At 43.1% G+C, this 21,211-nt stretch overlaps 1 protein-coding gene across 2 annotated transcripts in view; it reads right to left on the bottom strand.

The window, feature by feature from the left end:
- The window catches only part of ATP6V1C2 (ATPase H+ transporting V1 subunit C2), a 47,807-nt gene extending 26,823 nt beyond the window's left edge, over positions 1 to 20,984 (bottom strand). Inside the window, exons 1-4 of one of the 2 annotated variants that reach the window (XM_075863884.1) lie at positions 20,842 to 20,984; positions 19,131 to 19,198; positions 7,470 to 7,555; positions 6,327 to 6,356 (exon numbers count right to left, since the gene is read on the bottom strand). In XM_075863884.1, coding sequence (XP_075719999.1) covers positions 6,327 to 6,356; positions 7,470 to 7,555; positions 19,131 to 19,198; positions 20,842 to 20,970 — 313 coding nt within the window. In that variant the 5' untranslated portion in view covers positions 20,971 to 20,984. The remainder of the gene's footprint in view (positions 1 to 6,326; positions 6,357 to 7,469; positions 7,556 to 19,130; positions 19,199 to 20,841) is intronic. The other variant, XM_075863885.1, reaches the window with a different exon arrangement.
- Positions 20,985 to 21,211: the final 227 nt, after the last annotated feature.

Consider the following 21,211-nt stretch of genomic DNA (forward strand, 5'->3'; position numbering starts at 1 on the left):
AAATTGCGGCTGATCAAGGTTCAGCTCCCGGGAACCTTCCTGAGAACAAGCTGTTTGTTCCCCTGCAATTCCGGCTAAGGGTACTTAGGGAAAATCATGACTTTGCACTATCTGGCCATCCAGGCATCTTGGGTACCAAGCACCTCATTGCCAGAAACTACTGGTGGCCTGGGTTGCTTAAAGACGTTAAGGTCTACGTCGCCGCTTGTGAGGTTTGTGCTAGGTCCAAGACTCCCAGGTCCCGACCAGCGGGCTTACTATGTTCTTTGCCCATTCCCCAGAGACCTTGCACCCATATCTCCATGGATTTTATCACCGATTTGCCTCCATCTCAAGGCAAGTCGGTGGTGTGGGTTGTAGTAGACCGCTTCAGTAAGATGTGCCACTTTGTGCCCCTCAAGAAACTACCCAATGCTAAGATGTTAGCTACCTTGTTTGTCAAACACATCCTGCGCCTCAATGGGGTTCCTGTCAATATTGTTTCTGACAGAGGGGTACAATTTGTTTCATTGTTTTGGAGAGCCTTCTGTAAAAAGTTGGAGATTGATCTGTCCTTCTCCTCGGCTTTCCATCCTGAAACTAATGGCCAAACGGAGAGGACTAATCAGTCTCTAGAACAATATTTAAGGTGTTTTATCTCTGACTGTCAACATGATTGGGTCTCATTCATTCCCCTCACCGAATTTTCCCTTAATAACCGGGTCAGTAACTCGTCAGGGGTCTCCCCCTTTTTCTGTAATTTTGGGTTTAATCCACGGTTCTCCTCCGTTTCACCTGGTAGTTCCAACAATCCCGAGGTAGATGTCGTTCATCAGGAACTGTGCACAGTCTGGGCCCAGGTTCAGAAGAACCTAGAGGCGTCCCAGAGCATACAAAAGACTCAAGCAGATAGTAGACATTCTGCTAACCCCTTGTTTGTGGTCGGGGTTCTGGTGTTCTTCTAAAAATTTGCGCCTTAAAGTCCCGTCCAAGAAGTTTGCTCCCCGGTTTATAGGGCCGTACAAGGTCATTGAAGTCCTTAACCCTGTCTCCTTCCGACTGTAGTTGCCCCCGTCGTTTCGAGTGCACAACGTCTTTCATGCCTCCCTCCTTAAACGCTGCTCCTCGTCCTTGGCCCCCTCAAGGAAACCTCCGGTCCCTGTTCTCACCCCTGAGGGGGTAGAATTCGAGGTGGCCAAGATTGTGGACAGCAGGATGGTCCAAGGCTCCCTCCAGTACCTGGTCCATTGGAGAGGATACGGGCCTGAGGAGAGGACTTGGGTACCCGCCCGGGATGTTCACGCTGGGGTATTGCTCAGGAGGTTCCACTTTCGTTTCCCCAATAAACCAGGTCCACCTAGAAAGGGTCCGGTGGCCCCTCATAAAAGGGGGGGGGGTACTGTAAAGGATTTGCCAGACACAGCTTCTGTGTCGACGCCCATGGGCAATCAGTCTGCACCTGCTCCTATGTCTGTGAGACTGACTCCATCTTCCACCACTCAGGATGGCAGGCTTAGGAGTGGGAGAGCCTATAACAGCCTGGCCAGATGGAGCTAGCTCCCGCCCACTGTCTATTTATACCTGCCTTTCCTGTTCCTCCTTTGCCTGTGATTCTGCTCTGCTTGTTTCCTGGCCTTGCTGCTGCTGCTTGTACTACGCATCCTCTGCTTGTTATTGACCTTGGCTTTCTGACCACTCTCCTGCTCAGCGTTTTGTACCTCGTTCACTCCTGGTTTGACTCGGCTCGTTCATTACTCTTGTTGCTCACGGTGTCTCCGTGGGCAGCTGCCCCGTTTCCCTAGTTTCTGTGTACCCTTGTCTGTTTGTCTGTCTTGCACTTACTGAGCGTAGGGACCGTCGCCCAGTTGTACCCCGTCGCCTAGGACGGGTCGTTGCAAGTAGGCAGGAACTGAGTGGCGGGTAGATTAGGGCTCACCTGTCTGTCTCCCTACCCCGTCATTACACGCTATTTGCAGCTTCTGTTTGCTCTGACTAATTGATGGAGATCTCCTCTAATAACTCAGTATTTCCTAATACAGTATCTAAGCAAGATGACCACTTTAAACAGAATGGTTTTCTGAGTGCCGGACCTCTTTGATGTTCAGCCTAGAGATCTTTCTGGGCATATTGACTGATTTCTCCATTGAAATGAATGGGTCTGTAATGTGCATGTCCCATAATATGGGCTGTTAGTGGAGTCCAGGGTCGGGTCAAGAAGTAGGCTAAGTAGGCAGCCATGCAGGTTGCATTGAGATGGGGATCACAGTTGATTAATTTAGAAAATTGCTCTGCCTTTCCATTTTTTTGTATAACCTTTTATTGACCTTGTGACCAAGCTGCCACTGATGCTATAGGCGCCAGCCACCAGGTCACTAAGAGAGCTTGTCCCACCACAGGTGTAGCCCCAGCTCACAGACCCCCAATAATGACATTTTCTGACTTACAGTATGTACAGTATATATTACCTGCACTTGAAGTACAACATTAACATCATGTAGACTTTAATACGGATTGGTGACAACAACGAGTTAATTGCACTGCTGCTGCATGAGGCGCAGGATATGAGCTGTACATAGGGTTGTCTCTACTCACTGATAGCTGACCCTAACTATTGCTTTTCCATCTCATGTACTAGAAGCACCGGAATCTGATACGACCTGAAAAGAGCATGAACTGTGCAATGTTTCCATTCCTCTAGAGGGAAGGTATATTGCAGGTATAGACCATCTGTCCTTGTGAAACAGTCACAGCATATTGAGGTTGTTCTAGAAACCCCATTTCTATGTCTGAAGACATGTCAGCCGGTCCGGAGCTGTAACATCTCCATGACGGCAGGACGCCATGGCTCTACTCTGCCAAGGCTGCAGGGCTCCAGCCACAGGGTCAGGACCGGGCGCGGCATATGATGTCACTTTTCCTGGACCTTTAACCCCTACGCACACCCAAACATGCTATTACGTCCGGGTGCGGGGGATGATGTTTGGAGCGTGCTCTCTACATGATACATGTTGCATAGCTCTTGTTCATACTAAACGCAATCCGGTAAGGCTGACTCATTATACCTATGTTTATTTTTTTATTTATTATTTTGTTCCATTTTTTCCATGCAGCAGAAAAAGTATTTTCTGTTACAGTGTACAACTTTTTCCAATGAATGTTGCTCATATTCGTTTCCTATGTATAAGATATGATTGGCAATATCTATAACATATGAGTAGTCTTCTTAATTTTTTGATCATATATAATGCAGTATGTAGAACATTTGTTTATATTGATATGATTATTTTCATATTAGCTAAAATTTCAATTTTTGATGGTGATGACATGAATATTGTTATTGGTTGTTAATAGAAAAAACTTCTTTATTAATTTTACAGACTGTTTGAAAAAGGTCTTGTTATTTTGACCAAAAAGTCTGTGGATTGCAAATAAAATTATTTTTCAAAAACAAAGAATTTTTAGAGTGCCAGGTTTTATTACAATATAACGTTATTTAATGCGCACGATGAACGCCATAAAAAAATAAAAATGTAAAACGCCAAAATCGCTGTTTTTTGGTCAACTTATCTCTAAAAACATTTTTTTATAAAAAGTGATCAAAAAGTTCTACGTACCAAAAAATGGTACCAATAAAAACTGCAGCTTGTCCCTCAAAAAATAAGCCCTCACACCGCTCAATCGGTGAAAAAATAAAAAAGTTATGGCTCTCGGAATGTGGCGACACGAAACATTTTTTTTTTAACAAAGTTTTTTATCAATAAAAGTAGTAAAATATATATAAAAAAACTATATAAACTTGGTATCACTGTATCATATTGAGATACAGAATAAAGATAAATTGACTTTTTACAGCACGGTGAAAGCAGTAAAAACGAAACCCAAAAAACAATTGAGGAATCACAGTTTTTTCCACCTTCAGCCCGCAAAGATTTTGTTTTCAGTTTCCCAGTACATTATATGGAACTACAGTATAAATGGTACCAAAAGAAACTACAACTCCTCCTGCAAGAAATAAGCCCTCACACGACTCTATTGACGGAAAAATAAAAAAGTTATGGCTCTTGGAAGGTGGGGAGTGAAAAACAAAAATCAAAAAATGGCTCAGTCCTGAAGGGGTTAAGGAAGACCTTGTTCCTGTTGTTCCTTGTGTTTGACCCAGCTTTCATCTTGATCTGATTTATACGTGTAACAACCTCTGCCCTCAACCTGACCATGTCTTCAAATACCTATTACAGGACCTCACGTTGCCCGTCTGCTACCGACCCAGATATGTTTGACCTCAAAACGTTTCATGCCTGCCATCTGCAGCCTGACCATCTTTTGGGGACTATACCGCGACATCAGAATTTTACTGGCAAAGTCCATAACTCCTTGCGGGGGGTTAAATGTGAAGAACAGGGGGATTCCTTAGACTCCGCACCCCAGGTTTGCCAGCGCCAAGTCAATAACGATCTCAGTCAGTAATTTTCCCTACATGCTGAAAAACTTTTCCCACGCTAGAGCGCAACTCCTTCTCCGACAAGTCTGCATGGTGCCACTGAAGTATGTTCCCGCTAAGCTGTGCTACTCTACGCCACTGTCCCTGAGACGTCACCCAAATTCCCACTACGCCAGCCGGGGAACCGCATCTAGGTAAATGATACAATTCTGACCGCCAGCAACCACCACTCGATGGCACTGATAGCACATCGATTTATCTATGCAGTTCTCCATTAAACTCTTTGTGACTTGTCTAAGGCCCCATGCACACGACCACATTTTTTATCCATCCGTAAATACTGTCCATAAATACGGATCCGTAGTCATTTATAATCATCTGTAAATCATCCGTAAATACGGTCCGTATTACATCCGTAATGCATCCATATTTACCAATCCAATAAAAACAAGGCGGAATCTAGGGTAATCCCCTGGCATTGCATAGCAACGCTTCCGTAATTACGGACGGCTACAGATGCACATCCGTAGCCATCCGTAATTACGGAAGTGCCCATAGACTTCTATGGAGAGTCCGTGCCGTAAGTACAGTGAAAAAAAGGACATTTTTCATCATTTCTACGGCACGGACACCCATCCGTAAAAATACGGAAAGGTGTCCGTAGCCAATAGAAATAAATAGGTCCGTAATTACGGTCCGTAATTACAGGTGAAAAATATGATCCTTTGCATTATAGAACCTGTCCTATTCTCGTCTGTAATTACGGCACGGTCTCCCCCATACAAGCCTATGGGCGCTTACGTAAATACGGACGGCTACGGATGTGCATCCGTAAACCGTCCCTATTTACGGAAGCGTTGCTATGCAACATGTTGGTGACATAATTTGCAGCCTCCCTCCTTTTTTACAGATCCGTATATACGGATCAAATACGGATGCCATACGGACCGTATTTATGGACAGTATTTACGGATAGATACAAAAACGGTTGTGTGCATGGGGCCTAAATCTGTATGCAGTGAGCTCCACCTAGTGGCAGCTGCAGAAGATTATCATGAATGCTAGCAGGGAGAGCTGTTCACTGCCAGACCCTCCTCTCACCTTAGACCACATAGCATTGCCATGGTCTGCCGCTATGGTGGATAGATTTTGAAGCATCTGGGCCATCATGCAAAACCTAAACTTGGGTTCACCCTCTGACATGATATCACCCACCTCTTCTTAGGATGTCACCATGCTGTATAGTAGTATGTAGTATTAATTTCAATGGTTATATCATAGCGCAATAAGCACTTATGTTTTTCTCATGTTGTTAGGATGCTCTCAGGCATAGAGTCTAGGTGTGATGTCATCACTTACTAATATGTCCCTGAGTATGATGTGGCATAAAGCGAGGGAGAAATGGCATCCCTGGAGAAATTATATACAATTTTTAAGAATTTCATACAGTTACATGAAAAAACCACCATTGAAGCGGTTGCCATGAGAATAATCAATATTTCTTCACTACAACAATACATTACATGATGTATAACACATTTCTACATGTTTTGCATGGATGATTCTCAATTGCTACTCTTCCAGAGATGCCATTTCTATATCCTGGATAAGATAAGACTCAACTAACAAAGTCAAAATAACCTGAAGAAGTTGGATGACCTGGAGAATAGAGATGGAATTGTCAGATCTTGTGGAGTTATACTAGAAGAAAGGAAAAACTCATAACACAGGACAAAGATGTTATCTGAGTCATAAGGATATGGTGACCAGGCTACGCGGCCATTATGTCACACATCCATCGTAACCTGATCACTGTACCCCTACAACTAGAGCCATGGTCTCTGTGCATCGGAGCCTGGACAATCCATGCTGAAATGAAGCACACAGCACACAAGAGCAGTTTACATACTGTGCATGTGCTTCATTTTCTTCTTCGTGCCTGGAAAAAGATCAACTGTGAGGCTCTAAGTTCATCATTTTCTGCATCTCTGAGCAAAACACTAAGGTTGTTCCAATACCACATCTTGTAATGGTGATCACCATTCCCATCCGCAAGATCATCACCAACATCTCCACGTTTCCCCCTCAGAATACATATATGCATTCATGTCCATCACAGAATACCAATCACACTTAACATGCTGGAAAATCTTTGTGCAACATCTACAATTCTGCCCTTTGGAGGATCTGACCACCACTAATGCATAAAAAATGATTCGACGGGGTCCCAGTGTGAGAAAAGGACCTGCAAACCATATATAAGAGAAGTCAAAGGAAGTAATGGTCATGATCTCAACTTCCTTCAAATGACTTCATTCCTTACATCACATCCACAAATACTCCCGTACCGATCTCTGACCAATTGTTGTCCTCTTCTCATGACCTCTTCCCATTCACTATTATGAGACTTCTCTTGAGTTACTGCTGTTCCCTAGAACCCTTCTACTTGCCCTACTAGACTATCCCTCAAAATCGATCTCTCTGGCCTTCCTCTGAACCACTGTTGTTTTCTTATCTTTTTACCCCTTCCCAAGCACTATTTCAGGACTTCTCTTGAGATGTCCCTATTCCCTGGCGCGCTCTTCCTTGTTCTACTAGACTATGCCTCAAAACTCAAGACAGAAATTATTTTAGACCTTCATCCACACCATAAAGCCTCAATAAAATTCCCCAAATTTGGAATCTTACTGTTCTTAGTCCTTATTACTGACCCATAGGCACTCCACGTACTGTTGTATGGTGTCATAAGCAATGTTTCTAGCGGAGAATACCTCCATAGCAAGTCATGTGATGGAAGATTCATAGTCTGTGAATGTGATAGATCTGTAATATGGCCATGTGCATGAGCCCATAGATTGTACTCTCATTTGGACAGGGCCCTGTTGTTGTTTTATTAAATATGCGAGTAACATAGGCATATGTCAGTCATGGCAGGTCTAGTCATGATAATAGACTGCATTTATGGTCTATACACCAGAGTCTATATACCTTTAAGGAAAACCTATACATTCAACATATAGAAGGTATAACATTTGGATTTTCAAGCTCTTACCTCCATTTGCCAGTAGGTTTTCTTGGGCTTTCTCGGCAGAGTCATTCATAACGTCTCCTATATACTGAGCAATTTTCTTAATTACGCTAAGGAGAAGAAACAAAACAGCAGAGTTATCTAGAGTAGAGGCAGAGTAAAATGTGCTCATACATCTTCTCCATAATATCTGGACTTTTTTGTCATAATAAATATTTGCAGAATTTTGACTTCCCACCCGCGTACAATGTAGACAACATATTTGCTGGTATATTGCCTGATCAGTTTAAAAGTTTCTCTGCTTTGGACAATTCCTACTTGTTAGAAGGGCCGTTAACAATAACAAGATCACAAAGTGTCCAGTGATCATCTGTAATCTGTGGGAAAACCAGGCAGTAAGTGTTCTATTTCCCCGCAGCGCCACCACAGGGGAAATTAAGAATTACACAGTGCCCATATAAATCAATGGGGTTTCTATGTAATACAGGACAGGTCTTCCAGAGCGAGAGACACTCTTTGTAACCTGTCTCCACTCTGGCCACATGATGAGGATCTCAAACAGAGTACTCCCCCTAATAACTCAGAATTCCCTAATAGGAGGTATGAAAAATATTGTTTCTGCAAAGCGTTTCTCTCGCTCTGGAGACCCAGGACGTCCATGCATTACATGGACAGCAAAATAATTTCAATAGGTGCGATGTCATGCTTCCTTTTCTCTGTAGCGCTGCACATGTTACACTTGCTGCCAGGTTCACCCACAGATTACAGCTGATGTTGTGATCACTTTATCATCAGGGGACCCTTCCTTCTAACAAAAAGACATTGTCCAATGTGGCAGGCCTATACTAGGCCCATGGCAACCCATCGACACACCGTAATCGCATCGGGAAGGTGCCAATGGGATGACAGAAAGAAGCCTAGTGACCTGAGCAAAGCATAGAAAGCCCACCAGAGTGGGGATTTTTCTACAGAACCGTAAAATAAGCCCCTTAATGACGTTTTTAAAGGCTATTTACACTGTCAAAAGTGTTTGTTTTTTTTTTAAATGTCAGTCAGTGTGTTTGGTGCAACTTTCAAATTAGTTTTTATTAAAAATTGTTTTACTTTTTGAGATACAGCTGCTTTGTATACTGTATACAGAGGAGCTATCATTCGCTAAGACCTTAACCCGTCAGGTTAGCGGGACTGACGTGTTCAGTGTCAGCGGGTCTTGCGTGTCTCTGATGCACAGGATCCACCTGTTATAGATCACATCTAAGTTATGAACTGTCAGAGACACCCAGGACCCGCTGACACTGAAACCGTCAGTCCCGCGGACCTGACGGTACAGGATTCAGAGAACGAGACAGCTGCTCTATAAACAGGATAGAAAGCAGCTGTATCCCAAAAAGTAAAAATATTTTTTCATGAAAACTAATTAGAAAGTTGAACCTAACACACTGGCTGACATTTTTACTTGAAAAAAAAAATCACTTTCAAAGGTCTACATAGCATTTAAGGGGTTAAAATCCTGCCCTGTTACATAAAACATAACTTTTTTTTTAATTTAATTAACTATATATATTCATGGAGCAAGGTTCAATATACATGAACTGAGTTACATTAAAGATCATTTTCCCTTAAAAAGTCATTTTTTTTTTAGCTCAAAAGGGGCATTACCCTAAAAGTTTAGTGTACCAATGTGGCTCAAATATAGATGTAGTGTGTACTCTTTAACACTTTAATTACAAGTTTAAAGTGACGGTAAGCTTCAAAAACCATCTTCACTGTCCAGCAGTGACATGGAAAAACACTCAGAGCCAAAGACTAGCCATAGTAAATAAATAATGACAGGAGATGAGACGACACACTGCAAACATCTCCCCTCTCTCTTATCCTGGACAGGGACAGCGCTGACAGGTTCTGACTGCCTGGTTACACAGGAGCTGCGGCTGTGTATCCCATAACACTAAAGAGGGGCACAGACCGCATGAGGAGCCACAGTCCTGTCATAGGAATCCAGTGCCCGTATTATTAAATGTCACAACCCGACATACACCTGGATATGTCCTGGATACGTCCTATAGGACTCCCTCTTTTCTATCTACATCACTGCCCTTGGCATTTTTTTGGTGTCTATGTCCCCATGATAACACTTTCTAATTAGCGACCAGGGGGTTCAGCATTATCACAAATACATTGTGTAAGGTGCTGTTCAAATCTGCCTTGGAGGCTCCATCGGCAATTACATCTGTTTTGCCATCACAATGATGGAAAACACAATAGAAACCTGCGAGACGCCATTATAAGTCAATGGGTGCTGTGGTGCGCTGTTGTGATCCGTTGTACGCAGATGTGAACATAGCATTAGATAGTCTCTTAACCCCTTCCCGACATTTGTCGTATATATGCGGTGGAGTTCGGGTGGGGGAGTATGGAGCAGGCTCACGAGCTGAGCCCGCTCCAAAGAACAAGCGTGTTGGCTGTATCTTATAGCCGAGACTTGAGTGTAACGGATCTCGCTAGTTTAACCCCATAGATGTCACAGTCAACCGCGACTGCGACCGCGGCATCTAAATCGTTAGAATGACTGGACGGCCCCATCTGACGTGCTATTGGCCCCGGTCGTCATGGCATCCTGGGGGCCTAATGAAGGCCCTTAAGTCTGCCAGGCGGCTGTCAGAATCATGATATACTGCAATACATTAGTATTGCAGTATATCATGTGAGTGATCCAATGATCACTGGTTCATGTCCCCTAGGGGGACTAGTAAAAAACAGTTAAAGTTTATTTCATATATAAAAAATATATATATATATTAAAGGTAAAAAAAAAAATCCCCCAAAAGCAAAGTCAAAAAATCAAGTTAACGTAACTGGTGTCGCTGTGTTCATAAAAGTCAGTACTATTACAATATAACAATATTAAACCCGCAGAGTGAACGCCGGAAAAAAATAAAAATCACTGTATTTTGGTCACCTCGTCTCCCACAATAAATGGAATACAAAGTGATGAAGAAGTCTCATGTACCCCAAAATGGCCCTCACACCGCTCAATACTCTCAGAATCTGGCGACACAAAACAAGTTTTATTTGTAACAATTTGTTTTTTCCTTGTAAAAGTAGTAAAACATAAAAAAACTATACAGATTTTGTATCGCCGTAATGGCATTGATGTGCATAATAAAGTTAACATGCCGTTTTTACTGCACAGTGAACACTGCAAAAACAAAACGCCCTAAAAGATGGAGGAATTGCTGTTTTTTTCCTATTTCACCCCACAAATAATTTTTTCCAGTTTCCTAATACATTATATGGGACAATAAATGGTGCCATGAAAATCTACAACTCGTCCTGCAAAATTGAAGTCCTCATGCGGCTTTAACGACGGAAGGGGTTAAAGGGGTATTCCAGCCTCCAACATTTTTCACCTATCTACTTGATAGGTAAAAAATATTAGATCGGTGGGGGGTTGTCCCCCCTTCCCCCCAGTCACAAGACAGCCGCTAGGAGGGGTTTGAATGGAGCAGGGGCTGGGTATGCACCTTTCCGCTATATTCAAAGTCCAAGGGGTTGGAATACAGGAGACTGTAATACCCCTTTAAATCTTGATGCACATCAATATCCACACCGTAACTCACTTGAATAGCATCAATTAGGATGAGGATATTAATTTGGATGGAGATTTGGATCCATACAAAGCCCCTTTGTCCAGGGTAAACTGCCGTAACATAAGAGACGAGGTGTTGTCATAAGGACGCAGCCTCAGAACCTCTTCTCATAGATGACCTGTAACTTCAATTGCTGATAACTTGACACCTGACACGATGTGAACGGCTGAACGTTGTGCCGGGTTCAATGTAAAAAGGGGTTGTCTGCCTAAAAACATAATAATTCTCTATGAGAACTATTGAGCTTTCTGGCTGCAGGAAAAATGAATAATAGCAAAGATATGATTATGTATTTCAGAAATAAATATTACATACGCCTCATCCAATATAAAACAATTTATAAATATGGGTTTACCCCTTTAAGGCTCTATTTCCCACCTACGTCAATGTTCTATAGTTTTCTGGGCTGGGCAAATGATGCCACATCCAAGTATGGGTGCCATTGTGTAGTCAATAGATGGCCAATGGGTCACATGTCATAAAGTTCATGAAAAAGTAGTTATATAGGATACAAGGTTCATTATTTTGGGGTGGTAAGTGGCCTGGAGTGACTCCGTCAGTTACCTCATGTTACCTTCTTCCCATAAAGGATGTGCTGAATATTTTCCTAATGAAATATTGAGGAGTCTACTTTCTTTGTAAGTGTTTCGCACAGCTCAGGGTAAGTAGAGTTCAGACGGCTACTCGACTCTGTTTACAAACAACCTGATACTCTATCCACAGATAACCACGAGCGACAGCCGCACTGTACCTAGAGGGACTCCTCCCTAAATAATCATCAATTAACGGGAGCTCAAGCCTAAAACTTAAAAGGGTATTCCGAGAATCAACAAATATAATTATCCACAAGATAGGTGATAAGTGTCTGATTGCAGAGACCCCACCGATAGCTAGAACGATGGTCCCAAAACCCCTGTTCTTCCTCGCTGCATGGCTGCAGTGAGGAAGACATTGCATGGAGCGGTAGTCAATTCAAAGTGTACAGCAATCGGTTGTTTCCGTCAGTCCCATAGACATTGAAAGAATCGGAGGGTGCATGGTCGACCGCCATTCCATTCAAGTTCCTCCTCACAGTGTGGGGTGCAGTGAGAAGGAACGGAGGGTTCGAGACCCCTATTCTAGTGATCAGTGGGGTACCCAGCGATCACACAATTATGGATAAATGTCGATTTTGGTACGACCCCTTTAACATTATTGTGCCGTGAAATTTCTATTTTACGAAAAATTCCATTTTAGAAAAAATTGCAGCTCCTGGCCACCAATGAAAAAATCTATAATAGGCCCCCTCCACCTTCTTTGGGCTATTTATAATACTGGGGCCTTTGGGCATGGAACATGTTCTGTATAGATGGAGAAAACAAGTTTCTAGTCAAAGAACCCAACTTCCCTTTTCCCAACCTGTATAGACTTAGTGACCTAATGTTGTTTTTAGGTCCAACATTGTAATGGCAGGGTAGGGAGACAGACAGGTGAGCCCTAATCTACCCGCCACTCAGTCCCTGCCTACTTGCAACGGCCCATCCTAAGCGACGGCGTACAACTGGGCGACGGTCCCTACGCTCACTAAGTCCATGACAGACAAACAGACAAGGGTACACAGAAGCTAAGGGAAATGGGGCTGTTGCCCACGGCAACCCCGTGAGCAACAAGAATAGTGAACGAGCCGAATCAAACCAGGAGTGGACGAGGTACAAAACGCAGAGCAGGGGAATAGTCAGTCAAGCCAGGGTCAATATGAAGCAGAAGACAAGTAGTAAGCAGCAGCAGCAGAGCCAGGAAACAGACTGAAAGAATCACAGGCAAAGGAGGAGCAGGAAGTGAAGGTATAAATAGACAGAGGGCGGGAGCTAGCTCCGTCTGGCCAGGCTGTGATAGGCTCTCCCACTCCTCAGCCTCCCCGACTGATTGGTGGAAGAAGGGGTCACTCGACCAGACATAGGAGCAGGTGCAGAGTGAGTAACCACGGGCGTCGACACAGAAGCTGTGTCACGCAGATCCTTTACAAACATTTTCTCTATTTTTGAATACATTTTTATAGTAGGCAGAGATCAGTTTTACTGATACATAACTTCAAATACTGCATAGACATAGATTTAAAACATAACATTCTGATTACCTGCAGCCACCACTAGAGGGAGCTTAGGAGCTTACTGCATACTATGTTATTATTGATGTCAGTGTATAAATGTATGCACGATACTCCTACACTCTCTCTAGTGGATGTTGCAGGCCACCGGATGTTATGTTTTGAATCTATATCTATGCAGGGAATTTGGAGCTCTAAATCAGAAAATCTCACCTTTAAATATAATTTTCATTGTATAGATTATAAGTAATTGTAGCGTCCATGGCCACGGGCCATCGGGTTTACTCACCTCCCGACACCCGCAGCCATGGATCAGTGAGCGCTGGCTCACACCTCCTTCCTAGGAGACGTCAGCGCTCACTTCCGCTCCAGTACGCTGTGTCCCGTAGGATGCGCGCTCACGCTCGTGCCCGGTCTTAAAGGGCCAGCGCGTGCACATGTGAACAATCATCATCATCAACTCAAATTATTTCCTGGACTATAAGAAGGGCCCTGCCCTTCTGATCCTTGCCTGAGCATTGTTAGTGTATTCCAAGTCTTGCAAATGGTCCCTTAGTGATTCCCGTTCCAGTTGTTACTTGTGCCCTGTTACCTGTTCCTGTATCCCGTGCCGTGTTCTTGTTCCTGTGCTTACTAGTGTTGGAGTCGTGTCTACTGCACCTGCTGTCGTTTGCCACATCCTGTCATCTGCCACATCCAGTGCCATATTCCACGTCCAGTGTGATCCGCCATGTCTGGCGCAACGTGCTGCACTAGCTGTCATCTGCCACGTCCAGTGCCATCTTCCTCGTCCTGTGTGATCCGCCACGTCTGGCGCAACGTGCTGCACCCATATCCATCCTTGCCAAAGCCTTGGCTACTGTCTGGACTATTCAGGTACCCTTATGCGGGAACATGTATTGCTGGGGTGCTCTGTGGTTTGGCTTGCTGCTCCCTGCTACGGCGGTGCCACAGACCATGACAGGACGCTCAGGCCATGGACCCCGCTGGTCAACCTGAGACCTTGACGACACAAGCCATGCTGGCCGAGATGCAAGACCTCCAGTCACAGCAAGACCAACTCCTCCTGTCGGTGAACGCCATTGCTCATTGGCTGGTTGCTCCAACTACAGTCGTCACCGTACCCATTTCTGCTGTTCCTCCTGCTACACTTCCTGTCAGTACCAGTGCCGATCCCCTGTGATTCTTGCCGCTACCTCCTCGTTATGACGGAGACACGAGGACCTGCAGGGAATTTTTGAATCAGTGCCAGATCCACTTCAGACTACATGCCAGGGCCTTCTCTTCTGATGACATCAGGGTCGCCTTCATCATCTCTCTCCTTACTGGCAAAGCCCTGGCATGGGCTAATCCTCTGTGGGAACATCAGGGACCAGACACCCGTGACTTGCTGTGCTTCTTCCAGAATTTCTGCTTGATTTTTGAGGAACCTGGGAGAGTTTCTTTGGCTGCTGCATCCCTGCTGACCATACACCAGGGACACAACTTCGTGGGCGAGTATGCCATCCAGTTCCGTACCCTGGCTGCTGAATTAACTTGGAACAACGAGGCTTTGGTGGCCACATTCTGGCAGGGACTGTCTTTTGGGATTAAAGACGAGCTGGCCACTCGCGATCTGCCATCTACCCGGGACGATCTCATCCTACTTGCCACCAGGGTTGACATGAAGATCCGGGAGCGTCTCAAGAGGTTCTCCGGGAGAGAGAACTTCCTAGGCTGGATTCTACTTTCCAGCAATCCTTACTATCCTCCTCAGTCGTCCCACCAGAGGATCCTACGCAGATGAACCAAGTCAAATTGTCTACCCAGGAGAGACAACGCAGATGCACTTCTGTACTTTGTCTGTATTGAGGCCTCGGAGGCCATGTTGTGCGTTTGTGTCCCCAGAGGCCAGAGAGACCCCAGCGCCTAGGATTGGTTGGAGAGACAACCCTAGGTGGAACAGTACCAAATAAAGCATTCTGTACCAAGTTGACTATTCCTGTGACCATAGTATCCGGCGAGAGGACGTATCGGGTTTCTGCCTATCTAGACTCCGGGTCCGCGGCAAGCTTCATCCAAAAGGAGCTAGTGGATCATCTTCAGTTGCCAACAGTTCCCCTAGAGACACCTTTAGCTATTGCCTCGGTGAATGGACTGCCTCTGCCAAGCCGTTGAAGCTCTAAGTTGGAGCCCTTGATTCTGAACTAATTTCATTTCTTGTTTTGCCCAAGGCCATCAATCCTGTTCTGCTGGGCCTGCCTTGGCTTCAACTGCATGCCCCAATCCTGGACTGGAATTCTGGAGAGGTTCTCCAATGGGGCTCCAAGTGCTGCAGTCGTTGTCTGTTGCAGATCCATCCTGTCCAGCTTCCTCTGCCTCAGTTATTGGCGGGACTGCCCCCATTTCACTCAGTTTACAGATGTCTTCAGCAAGAGGGAGGCTGAGACGCTGTGTAAAGGATCTGCCAGGCACAGCGGGGTTAACTCCCAGAACTAATCAGTCAGCACCTGAGAATACATCCCTGAGACTGACTCCTGCTTCCACCATTCAGGCTGGCAGGCTTAGGAGTGGGAGAGCCTATCGTAACCTGGCCAGACTCAGCTAGCTCCCGCCCTCGGTCTATTTTAGCCTGCACTTCCTGTCCCTCGGTGCTTGTTATTGCTTGTGTTTCCCTCCTTGTGGTTTCCTGGCCCAGCTACAGCTCCTGCTATTTTTTGATCCTGCTCCTTACAGACCCTGGCTTACCGACTACGCTTCTGCTTTTCGTTTTGTACCTCGCACACTCCTGGCTTGACTCGGCTCGTTCACTACTCTGGTTGCTCACGGTGTTGCCGTGGGCAACGGCCCCTTTTCCTTGCTTGTGTTCCTTGTATGTTTGTCGTGTTTGTCGTGCACTTACTGAGCGCAGGGACCGCCGCCCAGTTGTACCCCGTCGCCTAGGGCGGGTCGTTGCAAGTAGGCAGGGACAGAGTGGCGGGTAGATTAGGGCTCACTTGTCCGTCTCCCTACCCCCTGCCATTACACGCTGCCTCCAAATCGGACTTATCACTGCCCCATTGAATTGGTTCCTAATGCCTCCCTCCCCCGTGGATGGGTATATCCTCTCTCCTTGCAATTGTCCCTATCCATGTCGGCCTATATCAAGGAGAATTTGTAGAGGGGTTTCATACGAAAGTCTTCCTCACCGGCCGGGGCTGGGTTCTTCTTCATCAAAAAGAAAGACGGATCCCTTCGACCCTGCATTGACTACCGTGTTCTCAAACAGATCACGGTCAAGAACCAAATACTTGTTGACACTTATATCCAAACTGTTTGACCGTATTCGAGGAGCCAAAATTTTTTTGAAACTAGGCTTGTGTGGGGCTTATAATTTGATCCGAATCCATCAAGGGGATGAGTGGAAGATGGCATTCAACACTCGAGACGGGTACTACGAATACCTGGTGATGCCATTTGGACTGTGTAACGCTCCCATGGTCTTCCAAGGAATTCGTCAATTATATCTTTCGAGATCTTCTCTATGCCTGTGTTGTAGTTTATCTCCATGATATTTTGATTTTCTCCCCAGATCCGACGACTCATCAGAGGCATATCCGTCAAGTTCTACTGTGATTAAGGGAGAATTGTTTATATGCCAAGCTGGAGAAGTGCGTCTTTGAAAATAATTCTCTTTCCTTCCTGGGCTATGTCATCTCGGATCAAGGTCTCGAGATGGATCCTGAGAAGGTAAAGTCCGTCCTGGAATGGCCACGTCCTCAAGGCCTGAGGTCCATACAGCGTTTCCTGGGATTCGCCAATTTCTACCGGCAGTTCATGCAAAACTTCTCTTCACTGACTGCTCCCATCTCTACCCTTACCAAGAAGGGTGTGAACGCCAAGGTGTGGACTCGAGAGGCAGAATCCGCATTTATTAGCCTCAAGAAAGCCTTTACTTCAGCCTCGATCCTCCATCATCCTGATGTATCTCGGCAGTTTTAGGCAGTAGGATGTACATGTATGATATACAGGACCTGCAGGATGTACATGTTTGATACACAGGATCTGCAGGATGTAATCTATGATATGATATACAGGAGCTGCAGTATGTACATTTATGATATATAGGACCTGGAGGATGTACATATTTTATATACAGGACCTGAAAGATGTACATTTATCATATACAGGAGCTGCAGGTTGTACTTGTATGATATAAAGGAGCTGTAGGATGTACATATATGATATACAGGACCTGAAGGATGTTAATGTATGATATACAGGAGCTGTAGGTTGTACATGTATGATATACAGGAGCTGTAGGATGTACATATATGATATACAGGACCTGCAGGATGTACATGTATGATATACAGGACCTGAAGGATGTTCATGTATGATATACAGGAGCTGCAGGATGTATATGCATGATATACAGGAGCTGCAGGATGTACATGTATGATATACAGTACCTCTAGGATGTACATGTATGATATACAGGAGCTGCAGGATGTACATCTATGATATGATATACAGGAGCTGCAGTATGTACATTTATGATATATAGGACCTGGAGGATGTACATATTTTATATACAGGACCTGAAAGATGTACATTTATCATATACAGGAGCTGCAGGTTGTACTTGTATGATATAAAGGAGCTGTAGGATGTACATATATGATATACAGGACCTGAAGGATGTTAATGTATGATATACAGGAGCTGTAGGTTGTACATGTATGATATACAGGAGCTGTAGGATGTACATATATGATATACAGGACCTGCAGGATGTACATGTATGATATACAGGACCTGAAGGATGTTCATGTATGATATACAGGAGCTGCAGGATGTATATGCATGATATACAGGAGCTGCAGGATGTACATGTATGATATACAGTACCTCTAGGATGTACATGTATGATATACAGGAGCTGCAGGATGTACATCTATGATATGATATACAGGACCTGCAGTATGTACATGTAGGCTATACAGGACCTGGAGCATGTACATGTTTTATATACAGGACCTGAAAGATGTGCATGTATGATATACAGGAGCTGGAGGATGTACATGTTTGATACACACAACCTGCAGGATGTACATCTATGATATACAGGAGCTGTAGGATGTACATGTATGATATACAGGATCTGCAGGATGTACACCTATGATATGATATATAGGACCTGCAGTATGTACATGTAGGATATACAGGACCTGGAGGATGTACATGTTTTATATACAGGACCTGAAAGATGTACATGTATGATATACAGGAGCTGTAGGTTGTACATGTATGATGTACAGGACCTGCAGAATTTTCATGTATGATATACAGGAGCTGCAGGATGTACATGTATCATATACAGGACCTGCAGGATGTACATCTATGATAAACAGGACCTACAGGATGGACATGTATGATATACATTACCTGCAGGATGTACATGTAGGATATACAGTACCGGCAGGCACATTATTTAAGTTTAATAGCAAATATTATTTGTAGTAAAAAGAATAACTGTGGCGTTTGCTCTCGGTCCATCATAAAAATTTCCACCGGTAGACCGGTTATATATTATAGAAGGATCCCATATCTCAATTGATGATTTTTGTCAAATGTATAGTAAAATATAGTAATTGTGTTAAATTTGTTTCTCCACTTTTTGTCTGCATTCGTTTTCATACATGAAGCCCAGGGTATATTGCATAAACAAAACAGTATAGAAGACCTCTGAATACAATGTAAAACGCACAATGAAGTTGACTTTTGGGTCTATAATGTGATCAGTATCAGTACATTCAGCACTAAACCATGATGAGACACATATAAACACGCCCGGGGCCGACTCCAGCCACTTCTGATGAGTTCTAGATCCAGAACCAGTCAAGCAAGGGTTTGGTTCAGTCAAGATTTGTGTGTATGTGAAAACAATCATCTCCTGACATTGTGTGCAGTAAACAAGAGATGTTGTACCTTTCAGCAAAGACGTCAAGTTTCCCCAGATCATCTGAAAGTCCAATGAGAGCGTCCAGAGTCCCCACCTGAGCAAGAACAAAATGTGTTAGATATATTACCTTATAAAAAATATCTATCTATCTCATATCTATCTATCTATCTATCTATCTATCTATCTATCTATCTATCTATCTATCTATCTATCTATCTATCTATCTATCTATCTCATATCTATCTATCTATCTATCTATCTATCTATCTATCTATCTATCTATCTATCTATCTATCTATCTATCTATCTATCTATCTATCTATCTATCTATCCTCATATCTATCTATCTATCTATCTATCTCATATCTATCTATCTATCTATCTATCTATCTATCTATCTATCTATCTATCTATCTATCTATCTATCTATCTATCTATCTATCTATCTATCTATCTATCTATCTATCATCTATCTATCATCTATCTATCTATCTATCTATCTATCTATCTATCTATCTATCTATCTATCTATCTATCTATCTATCTATCTATCTATCTATCATCTATCTATCTATCTATCTCATATTTATCTATCTATCTATCTATCTATCTATCTCATATTTATCTATCTATCTCATATCTATCTATCTATCTATCTATCTATCTATCTATCTATCTATCTATCTATCTATCTATCTATCTATCTATCATCTATCTATCTATCTATCTATCTATCTATCTATCTATCTATCTATCTATCTATCTATCTATCTATCATCTATCTATCTATCTATCTCATATTTATCTATCTATCTATCTATCTATCTCATATTTATCTATCTATCTCATATCTATCTATCTATCTATCTATCTATCTATCTATCTATCTATCTATCTATCTATCTATCTATCTATCTATCATCTATCTATCTATCTATCTATCTATCTATCTATCTATCTATCTATCTATCTATCTATCTATCTATCTATCTATCTATCATCTATCTATCTATCTATCTATCTATCTATCTATCTATCTATCTATCTATCTATCTATCTATCTATCTATCTATCTATCTCAGGTGTTGCTTTTACAACAATAACAATTCTATTTTGGAAACAAAATGAGGAATATTCTGCTTTCATTGTCTGTTTTCAGTAAATGGTTATTTGGAAGATGTAGAAGACAAGTGACCATTGTAACATAGAGAGAGTATAACACAATGTCACAGGTCATAGATTTCGCCCACCTCATTATCACTAGGTAGAGATGATGATTAGTTATTCTAATTAAAGGGATTTTCCAGGTTTATGTGAATAAATCATAATCACTGTACAATTAAAAGCTCTGCAAGTTTCTACTATCAGTTTCTCACCAGATATCTGCTTGCTGACAGTGAATGGATTGATGTTTACTTCCAGAGGCTGAAAACTTGTCCTCATTTACAGCCTAGAGTCCTGAACAGGAGAGACATTTCGTGAGACTGCTGTGTTTAGCACAGAGAAGAAGACTGCAGAGACTGAATAGAATAGTAACCACTGCTAGCTGTGCAAGCAATACTAGGCCAGGAAGGGTTTCCAATCACTTACAGCAAGCAGAGATCTTGAAAACAATGACTTTTTTTCTGTTATTTTTTTCTAAACTAAAACAAACAGCTCATTCTACTCTTTATTTCACCATAGCAATATTTGGTAATATTTGGCAATATTGGTAATATTTGGTAACTATTTCCTTACCTTTAGGTCAGGGATGATGAACTTTGCATTGCTGGACAGGTTGGCTTTAGAAGTCACTGTAGTCATCCTGTCCATAGCTGCTAAATTGGTCTTATCACCAGGAACCGAAATTAACCAAAACTCAGACATCTTCTAATGGTATGATGTCCTTCAGACACTGGGACTAAATGTGTTGCAATAGGTTAATCAATATACCGCTCTATTACTATAACATGTGGCATACTGTAAAGCTTATATACTAAATGTAAAGCAAGAATACAAGAATACACTAAAACGAATGATCCCTGCAGTTATCCAGGTACGGACAGCAGTTGACAGAGAGTTCCCTGGTGCTGGATGTACAATCCACTTCTCACACGGGGACTGATCA

Source organism: Rhinoderma darwinii, chromosome 4, assembly GCF_050947455.1.
Source record: "Rhinoderma darwinii isolate aRhiDar2 chromosome 4, aRhiDar2.hap1, whole genome shotgun sequence".
Classification (NCBI taxonomy): Eukaryota; Metazoa; Chordata; class Amphibia; order Anura; family Rhinodermatidae; genus Rhinoderma; species Rhinoderma darwinii.